We start from the raw sequence: 14,648 nt of genomic DNA on the forward strand, positions 1-14,648 counted from the left end.
TGACACACAGTCATGAGGGTCTGCGGTGGTGCTCTATATATCATCACTGGAGTTCAATGCCGTATTCTTTCGAGCAGGAGCTGGTGAATGAGAAGCTGAGAGTGCAGCAACAGTGTAATGAACTGGAGAAGCTGAGTTACGAGCTGGAGAAGATCGGCTTGAACCGAGAGAAGCTCCTACAGGAAGAACACAGCTGTGAAGACAAGTGAGTAAGACGTGTTAATAAGATAATGGTCATTTCTCAGGTTTAGAGTTCATTGGTAGTTTGTAATTACTAGGCGTATAAAGTGTCATGTTTGTTTTATGTGGACGCTGCCCTCTGACAGGTGTAGCAGGTGAGGTGCTGATAAAGTTGTAGACTTTACTTTCAATGTGACATGCTTTTTTTTCTCTTTGTACGCCATCACCACTTGTCTCGACTCTTTCTTTCCTCTCGCGGCCTGTGTTGAGGTTAAAGTGTTACAAGTAATGTGTGTTACACATTTAGATATTTTTATAAGTAACAAATACAGTTAAACATTACTTTTTGCATTTACACTGCAAAAACACATGAGAAAGTGTAATGCATAATGCATGCTACTAAATTACTTTTTTAAAGACTTTTTAAAAATAGTGTTTCCCAACACTGTTCATTGTCTTGCACATAATCTGAGTCAAAGTGCATGCTAACTTTACTGTCTTTACTATAGTGTGGTGCAGTGACCTGTTATATGTCTGCAGGAGCTTTGCTGTGTGGTGGTGTGTTTATAATTGTTTCTTTCATATTGAAGCCCCAGTTTGGAGAAATTACAGGCATGACTCTTGGTATTTGCTCCAGTTTGATTAGTTTTCACTGGAAAATTCCCTGTAGAGGGATCGGTAGTGAAGGATTCATCTTTTTCTATAAGGAAATAGACTCATTCTCTCTCTCCCCCACCTTTAACCACTTTATTACGGTGAGTGAGACATCTGACATGTATTTGTAAGTTAGATCAAAAGAATTGAACCTGGGTAAATGGAAACTGCTGCATTTCTCACCAGCTAATAGTGTCATAAAACGCTAGCTGACGCTAATCTCTTCGTGTTTGATGAAATTTACTGCTAACAGTCACATTCCAGTGTGCTGAGTAATCCCGCCAAGAGGGTGTTTTGTGTGTGTGTGTGTGGCTTTGTCTGTGTGTGTGTACCTACTTAACCATATTTTGGGGACAAATTTTTACCCAGAATTGAGCTAAAACTGATGCCCAAAACCTCCTTTTGCGGATGTCCTTGTTTGTAAAAATGGCTTACAAATAAAGTAACTGCAGTTGTTGTTTTATTTTTAATTGTAAAAATGCAGAAAGTTTTTTTGGTAGGGTTAGGGTATGGGTTAGGTTATTGTATGTATAACTAGCTGTATATAAAAATTATAAAAGTCTATGCAGTGTCCCCATTTTTATTGCCAATTAAAGGTGCCCTAGAATTAAAAATTGAATTTACCTTGGCATAGTTGAATAACAAGAGTTCAGTACATGGAAATGACATAAAGTGAGTCTCAAACTCCATTGTATCCTCCTTCTTATATAAATCTCATTTGTTTAAAAGACCTCTGAAGAACAGGCGAATCTCAACATAACACCGACTGTTATGTAACAGTCGGGATCATTAATATGTATGACCCCAATATTTGCATATGTTAGCCCATGTTCAAGGCATTAGACAAGGGCAGCCAGTATTAACGTCTGGATCTGTGCACAGCTGAATCATCAGACTAGGTAAGCAAGCAAGAACAATAGTGAAAAATGTCAGATGGAGCAATAATAACTGACATGATAACGTGATATTTTTAGTGATATTTGTAAAATTGTCTTTCTAAATGTTTCGTTAGCATGTTGCTAATGTACTGTTAAATGTGGTTAAAGTTACCATCGTTTCTTACTGTATTCACGGAGACAAGAGCCGTCGCTATTTTCATTATTAAACAACAGTGTAGCATTAGCCGTTAGCCACGGAGCACTATCAAACTCATTCAGAATCAAATGTAAACATCCAAATAAATACTACTCAACAATACTCAGATAATCCGATGTATGCATGCAGCATGCATGATGAACACTTTGTAAAGATCCATTTTGAGGTTTATATTAGCTGTGTGAACTTTGTTTATGCAGTGATAGTGTCGAGAGATCGGGAGGGGGCGGAGAGCGTGAGCAATTAAAGGGGCCGCAGCCTGAATCGGCGCATTTCTAATGATGCCCCAAAATAGGCAGTTAAAAAAAATTAATAAAAAAAAAATCTATGGGGTATTTTGAGCTGAAACTTCAGACACATTCAGGGGACACCTTAGACTTATATTACATTTTGTAAAAAAATGTTCGATGGCACCTTTAAACGTGTGTGTGTTTGTTTATTATGAATGATATTGAATTTTGTAAATGTGTTTCTTTAACTATGGCAGTTTTGTTGTTGTTAACTAAAACTAAAACTGTTCAAATTGTTTTTGTTAATTGACATAAAGCTGAAATATAAATATTAGATGAAAAGCTTAAAATTAGAAAGCTTAAATTAAAATTAGAAGTGTTCTAATGTTGCCTTGGCAGCTAACTGAAATAAAATAAGTTTAGATTAAAATAAGTTAAAGTACTAAAATTACTAATACTGAAATAAAAGCTAAATAGAAATATAAAAAAGAAAAAATAATAAAAATGACAAAAGCTTATAAAATTACGAAAACGTGAATCTAAAATTTAGACCTAAAATTGAAACTCTAGTAACAAAAAAAAGTAAAAACTAGTAACACAATTTTAACAAATACTATCAAGTAAGTTTATAATACTAAAATACTGTCCAACAGTGAACTATGGACACTTTCAGCCCTGTGGTTTTTCTTTTCTTTTTATTAAACTTCCTTAATACTCACTAGTTAATTTTTCTACTAGCAATGTCAAACCGTTAAATTGTACTTTATTTCAAACAAATGTCATTTCAATCACATCTCATGAAATTCTAATATTTATTTATTTATTTATTTTAAATGACCAACATTGTCTAGCCAGTTCCATTGCTAGCATTTCAATCTATTCTAAATACACACAATAAAATTTTTTGCACATTTTCATATCAACTCTTTATTGTTTCGGCTGATGTAATTATAACTTCCTGTCAGATTCTGATGCTCACACAGATTTAACATTATAATATAGTGACATTACATTTTTTTCATCCTTCAGTAAATATAAGATCCTGGAGACAAAGATCGAGTCGGCACTGAAGAAAACTCTAGAACTGAGAGAGGAGAAGATCCAGAGCCTGGAGTCTCGTCTGGAGGAGAGCAGCAGCTTAAATCAGCAACTTCGCACTGAACTCACCGCTGTATGTCCAGGCTTCCTCAAACTACAAATATGTACACATCAAAACAAAGACAGTTGAGAAAATTGAAGTCTGATATGTTAGGCCTGATTTTCTCGTCTGTCCAGGTGAAAAAGAACCTGGAGGCCCTCAAGCAAAGGCAAGAGGAAGAAGCGGCTCACTCTGAGATCTCCCAGCAGACTTTGGGGCAGGCTAGATCGATCCCAGGTAAAGAGAAGTGGGAGACGGAGCAGAGGGAGGCCACAGCTGAACTGCTCAAGCTGAAAGACCGACTAATCGATGTTGAGAAGAATGTAAGATGGCATATTTACAGTATATCAACCCAGCAGTAACTTATTATACAATATCACCTATTATAACTTGCTTTTGTGAACTCCCCAGAATGCTGCCCTGCAGACAGAGAAACATCTTCTGAAGGAGCAGCTGAAGCAGTTAGATTCCCAGAATGCACAGCTCAACGCACAAACACTAGCTCTGCAGAAACAGGCAGCGTCCTTACAAGAGCACAACACCTCTCTTCATAAAGAAACTGCCAAACTGCAGGTACAGTGTATAGCAACATTACAATATTCAGTACTGTCAGGCTTCTGTTCTGAAATGTAGTAGGCCTTAATTGGACTAAAAATTATATTTTAATAAAAAACATTAAAAAAATCAGATTTCTTTTGTTCTAAAAATATAAGGTTGTTAATAAAATAAAATAATCATGATTAATCTCATGATTTCTAAATGAAACCCTAATCATGTCAAATTTTGTAAAGTTATTTTTCTCACTTTTTTTCTCTCCAATGACGATCCAGTCCTTCACAAACTAAACGACTTGAATTGTTTTTGAAAAAATATTAGAGATGAACAAATTTTGGCCGATACCGATAATTCTTTATATTTGAAAGCCGATAACTGATATATTGGTCGATAAATCTAAATCCAAATTTGTATATAATTTGAGAGCTGATTACAAAAACAAACGTCTCACCATTAAAAGCCATGTCACAAACACACAATTATAATGTTCTCATTATAATATTATGTAGTTGATATGACGAACTTGCGCTGCGCACGTTGAACATAACTGTATTTTCCTTTTTTGAAGTGATTTCAGTCATATTTCAAGCAATTCAAAATCATCATGGTAAATGGTGCATATCTGAAGTGTCTCAGCTGAAGGAAATAAGCCATTATTTATCGGCCAAATGTTCTTATCGGACCGATAACAATAACAATAACTTTTAAAAATGAACATATTTCGGCCGATACCGATATGGTGGCCGATATATATCGTAGGGCTGGGCGATGTATCGAATGCTTTTGTCACGCGCATTTCTTCAGTAAAGCCGGTTCCCTGATTACCGCTAAATCGCCATCACCTGCTTTCAAATGGAGCGGCATTTAATAGACAGAGCCGTAGATCACTGACAAGCCACGCAATATCGCGTTCAATATCGATATGTATCGCCGTCGATATTGAACGCGATATTGCGTGGCTTATCAGTGGCTTATCGCGGCTTTACTGAAGAAATGCGCGTGACAAAAGCATTCGATACATCGCCCAGCCCTAATATATCGTGCATCCTGAAAAAAAAAAAAATAATAATAATAATAATCATACCTATTAGTAGCGTACCTTTTATTTGGAAATTAACATAGCCTCCAATAAACATATTACAAATAGATACAAAATTGACATTATATATAGATAGTCAAGGAGAAATCATTCATTATAAATTTGGAAATTGTCTTGCACATGGTCCATTATTAAAGAGGTCATGACATGGATTTTTTATTATTTTAATATGTTCCTTGAAGTTAATTTATGTTAAAGTTTTTTTTGTTTTTTGTTTTTTGCACAAAACAACCAAATACACTGTGTGCAGAATTATTAGGCAACTTTTTTTCCAATCACATTTTACCAATTCCAATCCACATCAATCTTAATAACTACTATTAATATTGTTTTTAATCATTTATAAGTGATATATAATTGTTCATGAAGGCTGTGATTCTTATTAAGAGCAGGTCATTTTTTAGGATTCTTTAGCTAACCTAAGTCTCTGAGATCCTAACACCTTGCACTTCAGGAGACTCCAGGTAGGTTGCAGTTCTGGAAAATGGTGGCACTGGAGACTATAAAGGGTTCCTAATGGTTTCACACTTAATTCTTCACCTTAATTCTTAATTATTTTGCAGTTAACATGTGTCTTTTCTTTTCCACCTGTTTTTGCCTGACCCCGCTGACCCATTGAGCATTTTGCTGTCCTTGGTCATGCTTTAACTTTGCAATTTCTAGTATTGCATTAGTATTGCGTCCTTCTCATGAGTATTTAATAATTTTTGACTTTTCAGTCTGAGTTAAATCTCTTTTTTGGCTCATTTTGCCTGTAAAAGAAAACCTGCCTAATAATTCTGCACACCTGAATATAAGGCATTTTTCATTTCCAGCCTTCATGAACAATAATATATCACTTATAAATGATTAAAAACAATATTAATAGTAGTTATTAAGATTGATGTGGATTGGAATTGGTAAAATGTGCTTGGAAAAAAAATATGATCAGAAAATCAAGTTGCCTAATAATTCTGCACACAGTGTGTATATGCGGAAAAAACAATTATTTTCAGCTCATCTGACCCTCTGTCTGAAATGATCCGTTTTAAGCGGCGGCTCCTTTAAGGCTTGTCAGTAAACGGCCACTGTTATGATTGGCTAACGTCATTGCATAGGAAACAGTATCAATGCCCTCTCACTATTGCGAGAGTATGTTTTTTTGAAAACATTATCCATATAAAAGCGTTATGAAATCATTTACTTACGGTTTGTGATGCAGCTGCTGTTTCAAGATTCAATACAGTCGCTGCTTCATCTGTCAAAAAAAGTTTCTTTGCGAACTCTCCTCATTTAGAAAACTGCAATTTGCAGTCAAATTCTCTGAACTTATAACAATCTATGATGCTATATACACTTGTTCCTGACGTCTTGTGTCCTTCTGAAGCCTCTAAAGAAATGAGCAAATGAGCTGTTTAAACAGTAAGCATGACAGCGAATGTTCCTTTACATTTCTATTCACTCTTCTATTTGTCCTATTTTCCTGGGGAGTACATCAGAAAATGAACACACATCTGTATACTGTATCCAGTGTAGACAGCGTCACTGATTATAATGGGTTGTGTTTGCTTTTGACGCGACGCTCACATCCAGTGTATTCAAATGTCAGCCGTTGAGCAACTGAATGCCAGTGGGCGGGGCTATGGTGCGATTATGTAAATCTATTTGTCGATGTCTTGCTCTGGAGGCAGTCATATGCAAATGTATTTATCAAAATGATTAATTTTTGGATCTTGCTTAAATAAATGCTTTGTTTATAATGAGGATGTTTTAAGCTGTTAAACTTGTGAGGAAGATGTTTTAATAGTGCAAAGACTAAGTGTTAAAAAGTACCGAGTTCGATACCAAGTCGGTACTGAAATTTTAAAAATGTGATGCATTGAAAGTGTTTCAGGATCAGTGACATCAATGACGCTTACACAGAAACACACGGGAGCGTTTGAAAGCAGCGCCAGCTCGGTGAGGAGTGTCATTGAAGTCTATTTACAACATGTTTTTGAAGCGTTGATCATTGTAGCCAGTCACAGATATATCTGATGAGCGCATGAACACAATGGCCAATCGAAGGTATTTACCGGGTGTGCCTCATACATCCTGAAAAGTGAAGCTGCGGGCTCTTTGATTGCCCCCTGGAGGCTGGATGCAGTACAGGTCATAAACCCTGCCCTCTCAATGCACACGAATGAGACTTAAGTTAAAAAGATGGTTTTGGTCATTTAAGGTAGTTATCACACTGATTTATATTCAGTTGTTTGTTTTTGTGATAAGTTTGATTTTAGCTAGCAATTTGGTGATACAGAAACGGGGCGTGTCGTCGTGATTCGCAGTTGATTGACAGCTTCTCTGAGGACTGTCAGAGCTTTGAGGGGAGATTGAAGATATATAACTAACTATTAATTTTCAATTTCTGTGTTATTTCACACCGACAAAATGAGCTGTTCAGCAGTAAACTGTACTAACTGACCTACACGATCTGACGGATATCTGAGCTTTTCTCGGTAACGTTAAATGTGGGCTTCATAAGCTAATTAATAAGTTATTAGTTAAGATAACACGCCTAACGTTAGCCATGACGGGAAAAAAAGCAGGTGATCGTTATCTGGCAGTTACTAATTATTTTTATGGGTATAAAATAATAATTAGCAGGATAAAACTAATGATAGCCTACTCTAATTACAGCAATCGATCTCCTGTAACGTTAGTTTAACCCTTTATTTAAAATGGCAGGACCGTTTCTGACATGTTAGAGTTGTTTCTAGTGGCATGTTATATTGAGTTTATCTACTGAATTTGCTGTTTCAAAAATATTATTGCTCTAGAAACAGAATAGACTATTAATTTATAGGTAGAATTTTAAATTGTGTATAATTTATATAGCCTATTTAAAATGCATCAATGATGACGCAGTCGTCTGGGCGTTTTTGCGTAACGTGTCAGCGCCCATCGGCGTCTGTTTTGGCTTCAGTTCAATACAATGGAAGGAAGCGGCGTTGCGCTGTCCAACTTTTTTTTACAGTCTATGGTATTTACAAATCTGCTCAACAGCACTCAAAGCGTCACATTTTTAAAATTTCAGTACCGAAGTTGGTACTTTTGACAACTCTACATCTTAGATGTCGAAAGGTCAAGGCAAATTTGATTTCTCATGTCATGACCTCTTTAAGAATTTTGAGATTGTGCTGCTAATCAGTACTTCCTTTCTGATCTCCAAAAATATCTGACATGGTCAGACACATAGAAAGGGTTGACATTGCCAATGCTTACCAGGGCCTGCAAATACCATAAAAAAAGAACAGGTGAGGATGCTGCCTTCTGTTGTTTGGTTGTGTAAGGGTCATAAGTGACATGAGAAAGCAGTTTTGTGACCGAGGAAATAGCAGGTGTGATACAACAGACAGTAGGATTGACATTTCCAGAATGAGAACAGAATGTTCACCTGTTCCTCACTGACCCATACGGCAAGGAAGGAAGTTGCCGTGTTCAGCTAAGAATAAAATCTGTCCATCTATCTGTGAAAGCTTAAAGGTGCCATCGAATTGAAAATTGAATTTACCTCGGCATAGTTGAATAACAAGAGTTCAGTACATGGAAATGACATACAGTGAGTCTCAAACTCCATTGCTTCCTCCTTCTTATATAAATCTAATTTGTTTAAAAGACCTCCGAAGAACAGGCGAATCTCAACATAACACCGACTGTTACGTAACAGTCGGGATCATTAATATGTACGCCCCCAATATTTGCATATGCCAGCCCATGTTCAAGGCATTAGACAAGGGCAGCCAGTATTAACGTCTGGATCTGTGCACAGCTGAATCATCAGACTAGGTAAGCAAGCAAGAACAATAGCGAAAAATGGCAGATGGAGCAATAATAACTGATATGATCCATGATATCATGATATTTTTAGTGATATTTGTAAACTGTCTTTCTAAATGTTTCGTTAGCATGTTGCTAATGTACTGTTAAATGTGGTTAAAGTTACCATCGTTTCTTACTGTATTCACGGAGACACTTGCAGTCTGTATAATTCATAAACACAACTTCATTCTTTATAAATCTCTCCAATAGTGTAGCATTAGCCGTTAGCCACGGAGCATAGCCTCAAACTCATTCAGAATCAAATGTAAACATCCAAATCGCTGCATGACGAACACTTTGTAAAGATCCATTTTGAGGGTTATATTAGCTGTGTAAACTTTGTTTATGCAATGATAGAGTCGAGAGCTCTGGGGGGGGCGGAGAGCGCGAGCAATTAAAGGGGCCGCAGCCTGAATCAGTGCATAGTTAATGATGCCCCAAAATAGGCAGTTAAAAAAATTAATTAAAAAAAATCTATGGGGTATTTTGAGCTGAAACTTCACAGACACATTCAGGGGACACCTTAGACTTATATTACATCTTGTAAAAAAACGTTTGATGGCACCTTTAAAATATACAAAACTTTAAATGTCCCATTTTCACGATTGTTTATTTTCCTTCTCATGTTCAGGTGGAAAATTCGACCCTAAGCTCCCAGAGCTCCTCTCTCATGGCTCAATATGGAGCTTTACAGGCCCAGCTTCAAACTCTGGAGTCGGAGGCTGAGTCTCTTCAGAAACAGCGAGAGGAGGCGTGTGCGGCCCGCGACCGAGTCACGCAGGACCACGAGCGCCTGCTCAGCGTCCACGACAGGCAGGCGACTGAATACGAGCAGCTTATCGCCCAACATGCGTCTCTGAAAGGCAACCTGAGAGCTCTGGAACAAGAACACCGCACACTGGAGAGCAAGTCAGTCCCTTTTCAACTCAATCATCCCTTTAAAAATGCGTTCATCTACACCTGTATGTGAAATGAGAAACTAGCATATCGCATGTAATATTCTCTATTACTTTTAAGAAGAATTGTCTTCATTTCGAATTGCAAAAATATAGTGAATAATAATGAAAGGGTTAGTTCACCCAAAAATGAAATTTCTGTCATTAATTACTCGCCCGTAAGACCTTCGTTCATCTTCGAAACACAAATTAAGATATTTTAGAAAGCAATGCAATTACCACATTCAAGGTCCATAAAAGTAGTAAAGATCATGGTAACACTTTATAATCTCACGCTATGAAGCATCAGTTAAGCATTAGTAAATAGTTAATTCATCACTTATAAAGCATTAATATAGACATTACTAAGCAGTTTAGAAATACAGCTATAATTGCTTTGTTCTTGATTTATAATCATATCTATAATGTGTTTAATAATTGTATTTTTGTACTTATTAATGATCAATTTAACTTTTTTACATTATTTACAAACCAGTTATTTGGGGGGAGTCAGTGGTTCATAAAATCATTTATGTAAATGATAAATAAACTATTTTAACATTCATTTATACATCTTATTATTTATACATATAGTAATAGTTACTTAGTGTGTTAATAAATGCTTTATTAACACATATTCCTACTGTAATTCATGATTAATTCAGGTAATTATAAAACATTTAGAAGTGTTTAGTTAACTATTTTTGTGAGCTCATCTAAAGTGAGGACTGTTTATGCTTTGTAAAGCTTTTATAAATGAGATTTAAAGGTTCAGTGATCTTCTGCACTGCTGTTCTCTAATGTTTTAAAGTATACTGGAGTAGATTTGACACTAGGAATATGTGTTAATAAAGCATTTATTAACACACTAAGTAACTAATACTAAATGTCTAAATAATAAGATGAATAAATGTACATTTAAATAGTTTATTAATCATTTACTTACACTTCCTAAATGATTTTATGAACCACTGACGACTCCTAAATAACTGGTTTGTGAATAATGTAATACATAATTTAGAAATGACAAATTGATCATTAATAAAGTATGAAAATGCAATTATTAAACACATTATAGATATGCTTATAAATCAAGAACAAAGCATTTACAGCTGTATTTATAAATGGCTTACTAATGTCTATTAATGTTTTATAAATGATGAATTGACTCTTTACTAATGCTTAACTAATGCTTCATAGCGTTAAAGTGTTACCAAGATCATTAAAATAGTCCCCGTGACTACAGGCTGACAGGGAAAAGAAGAAATTGTTGAATAAAGTTTGAATAAAATTTATTTTAACAATGCCTTCACTACCTTTCTGGACCTTGAATGTGGTAATTTCGTTGCTTTCTCTCGGGGATCAGAAACCTCTCGGATTTCATCAAAAATATCTTAATTTGTATTCTGAAGATGAATGAAAGTCTTGTGGGTTTGGAATGACAAGAGGTTGAGTAATTAATTAACAGAAATTTCATTTTTGGGTGAACTAACCCTTGAACATATCCTTCACATTTGGCTTTATTTTCTGCAGCAGTTGCAAGAACTCAGTAGGTGACCTTTGTTGAGTTATTGACCCCTTTCGTAGGTGGCAGCTTATGCATCTTTCTGTCTCCCTGAAGAGGCTGTGTAACAATAGAGTAATGAGCTGCGTCTGGTCTGAGCGGAGACGCCACAGTGACCCCATACCATTAGTACTGCTGACAGTGAGAGACGTTGAGAGATGGAGGGTCCTTAAAGGGATAGTCCACCCAAAAATGAAAATTATCCCATGATTTACTCACCCTCAACCCTTTATGTTCTTTTAGACGAACACAATCGGAGATATATTTAAAGAAAATCCTTGCTCTTGCAGGCTTTATAATGATTGTGCATATTTTTAAGGATACTTTTAAATATATCTCCGATTGTGTTCGTCTGAAAGAAGATAGTCAATATACACCTAGGATGGCTTGAGGATGAGTAAATCATGGGATAATTTTTATTTTTGGGTGAACTAACCCTTTGAGGCCTGACTTGTCCTGCAATATAGTCTGTGGTGTTGCTAATGAAATGGTCCCACTGGGAATCTGAATTGTTTTTTAGAGATGGGTCACAGTGGAAAATGTCCCCTATTTTTATAAACACACATTAGACATTAATGAGCACAAACACAACCTGCTCTAATACACACTAATCCTCTCACGTGTGCCTGTCGCACTCATTTTTCCATGGTGCAATGTGGAAATCGGTCTCTATTGTTGGAGACAGGAAAAACATGGTTCTGTTTGCCTTAATGTAGTTTTGTAGTCTCCCCTTGTCTCTTTTATCGCTCTGTCTCATGAATAATGCAGTAGTGTGTCTCTGGGGGCCTCAGCTGAGGGGTTCACCAGATGGCTGTCAGGGGCCCAATCAGCTGTAATGTCCACCGGCTTCAGCGTCCATGTCCAACATGCCACATGTTACACACATTCAATTTCCTAATTACTATTATTTATTTAAATTGGCACCATCAATATAGATCACTACTGTTTTTTGGGGACTGTTGTAATATGAAACTTCAGTGTTGAGGAAACTTACTTTTGCATTACAATATTGAGTTTAAAAAAAGTAACTAATTGGAAACCACACCGATCAGGCATAACATTATGAGCACTGACAGGTGAAGTGAATAACACTGATGATCTCTTCATCACGGCACCTGTTAGTGGGTGGATATGTTAGGCAGCAAAATTGATGTGTTAGAAGCAGGAAAAATGGGCAAGCGTAAGGATTTGAGCGAGTTTGACAAGGGCCAAATTGGGAAATGCAAATATAGTAGAGTGTGCATCTCAAACAAACCCTGCAGAAGAATAGGATGCAGGAGAAGAAAGTTCAACACTTCAGTAAAAAAACAAAAAAATTAAACTCAAATGTGATGTTTTTTCTAAAGTATTTTTTGCCTGTTAGTATGGTTGAATTGGATCATCAAAGGTCAGCAGCAATTAATAAAGTGAGATTAAATACATAAAGTACATTTTTGTTAACATGTAATTATTGTGTGAGTTTGCATTTCACTTTTTTTTCCATTTTGAGGAATACTAAATCCATTTTTTGTGCAAGTGAGATGAGTAAATGCACATTTAGTTTATAACTAACGCCTTTGCACTGTCTCCCAATTTCTCTCAACATGGGGACAGGAGAGCTGTCAGTCAATACATGGAAAAAATGCTTGCATTATTTATTTGAAAACGTAACTCATGTTTTGTTGTAAATTTAAAAGTAATCCATTACTTTACTAGTTACTTGAAAAAAGTAATCTGATCTTGCTTTACCCTCAACACTGCCAAGATTTTTTTGTCAGCTGAACCCCTTGGACTTTAATTATTCACTTGAAATACATGAGAAGTCATGCTAACCTTTCAATAAATAATGTAACATCTCCTCAAATAATTAAGACAGTCATTAAGAAATATATATTTTGGAGAGATAATGAGTAGAAAAAGTCCAAGGCACTTTTTTGGGTTAAAAAACAAAACAAAAAAAACATGGCTTTTTACATTTATAGCAAAGTATGATGATAATAATAATAATAGTTGTAGTAAAAAATAATAATATTAATACATTTATTTTGAAAACAGTCATTTTAAGTGTGTACAATTAAATTTTTATCTATCAGTTTTGAGTTTTATGTTTATATGCATTTAAAAATAATTATTTGCTTATTTATTTATTCATTTATTTAAAAATTAATTTATTTTAAATATGTTAAAAATACTAATACACATATTAAAAATACATTTTTAATTTGGCATTGTCAGTTTCATCACATCCCCCTAGGTCTTTGTGAACCCCTAACCCTAACCCTGTGGACCTTCATCAGATTAGACCCCATCTTCAATTTGACACAAATGAAATGAGTCTGTGATAGATAGACATTCACACTGTTCATTAGGTCATGCTGTCCTACGGTCTTGGGTCACATCTGATTGATAAAAGACGTGTTTTTAGTCCACTGGAAATTATTTGGAAAGACATTTATTTTGAATGAATGCCACAAGGGACACAACACCACAAACACATTGAAAAGACTGTACTGCTGGTCAAACTCATATTTATTGACATCAGATAATAAATATAGCATCTTCCTTTACTAAGACCCATAAGGAAAACCAGCTCTACATTAGTGTTAATCAGAATTTGCTTCCTTATACTCCTAAATCATATGACTTGAATGTATATTAGAGAAATGGTTTAGTTAAAATCACTGTTTGTATGTTTGTTGAACAGGTATACGGTTCTCCTGAAGCAGAAGGACACTATGGAAGCGCTGGAGGCGTCTCTACACAGGGACAGGGAGAGTCTGGGAGAAGAAATACACAAGAACACTCTTATCCTGGGGGAGAACCGCAGTTTAAGGGAAGAAGTAGACAGGTTAGAGAGTCTTTTTAACAGCAAAACACACTCAGTAGCAAGTTTTCAGTTAAAAATGTACAACTCGAAAATGAGTCGATTCATTGTAAATATTTACTGCCCTCTGCTGGCTGGAATAGACTACAGCAATTCAGCAGTAGAAACAACTTGTATGTATGCACAATATCCCAGTGACCATATTGTCACATTGATTTAAATATGATATAAGCGTCTAAGCCTCAGTTTATGTCCCTGCAGACTGTCACAGACGCACACACAGCTGAGGCAGGAGTATGACAGCCTGCAACTGCAAACTAAAGAACTAAAGACTTCCCTGAATGAGTCTCAGCTGGAGTTGAACCGCTGGCAGGCACGTTACGACCAACTGAAAGAACAGCATCAGGGCCTGGACATCTCAATGACCAAACTGGACAACCACTGTGAGGTGAGCGTTTGAGATATTACAGGATGAAGCTTCTTTATACAAGCAGCTTCTGCAGAGAGCCCAAGACTGTACTATACCATCACCAGCAGGGACGGATATTGATTCCA

At 36.0% G+C, this 14,648-nt stretch overlaps 1 protein-coding gene across 1 annotated transcript in view; it reads left to right on the top strand.

The window, feature by feature from the left end:
- ccdc88c (coiled-coil domain containing 88C) overlaps positions 1 to 14,648 on the top strand; it is an 80,517-nt gene that overhangs the window by 44,189 nt on the left and 21,680 nt on the right. Inside the window, exons 16-22 of the mRNA XM_048192329.1 lie at positions 78 to 205; positions 3,189 to 3,330; positions 3,435 to 3,620; positions 3,709 to 3,870; positions 9,423 to 9,700; positions 13,974 to 14,117; positions 14,355 to 14,541. Of these exons, the coding sequence (XP_048048286.1) occupies positions 78 to 205; positions 3,189 to 3,330; positions 3,435 to 3,620; positions 3,709 to 3,870; positions 9,423 to 9,700; positions 13,974 to 14,117; positions 14,355 to 14,541 (1,227 nt within the window). The remainder of the gene's footprint in view (positions 1 to 77; positions 206 to 3,188; positions 3,331 to 3,434; positions 3,621 to 3,708; positions 3,871 to 9,422; positions 9,701 to 13,973; positions 14,118 to 14,354; positions 14,542 to 14,648) is intronic.

Source organism: Megalobrama amblycephala, linkage group LG5 (genome assembly GCF_018812025.1).
Source record: "Megalobrama amblycephala isolate DHTTF-2021 linkage group LG5, ASM1881202v1, whole genome shotgun sequence".
Taxonomy (NCBI): Eukaryota; Metazoa; Chordata; class Actinopteri; order Cypriniformes; family Xenocyprididae; genus Megalobrama; species Megalobrama amblycephala.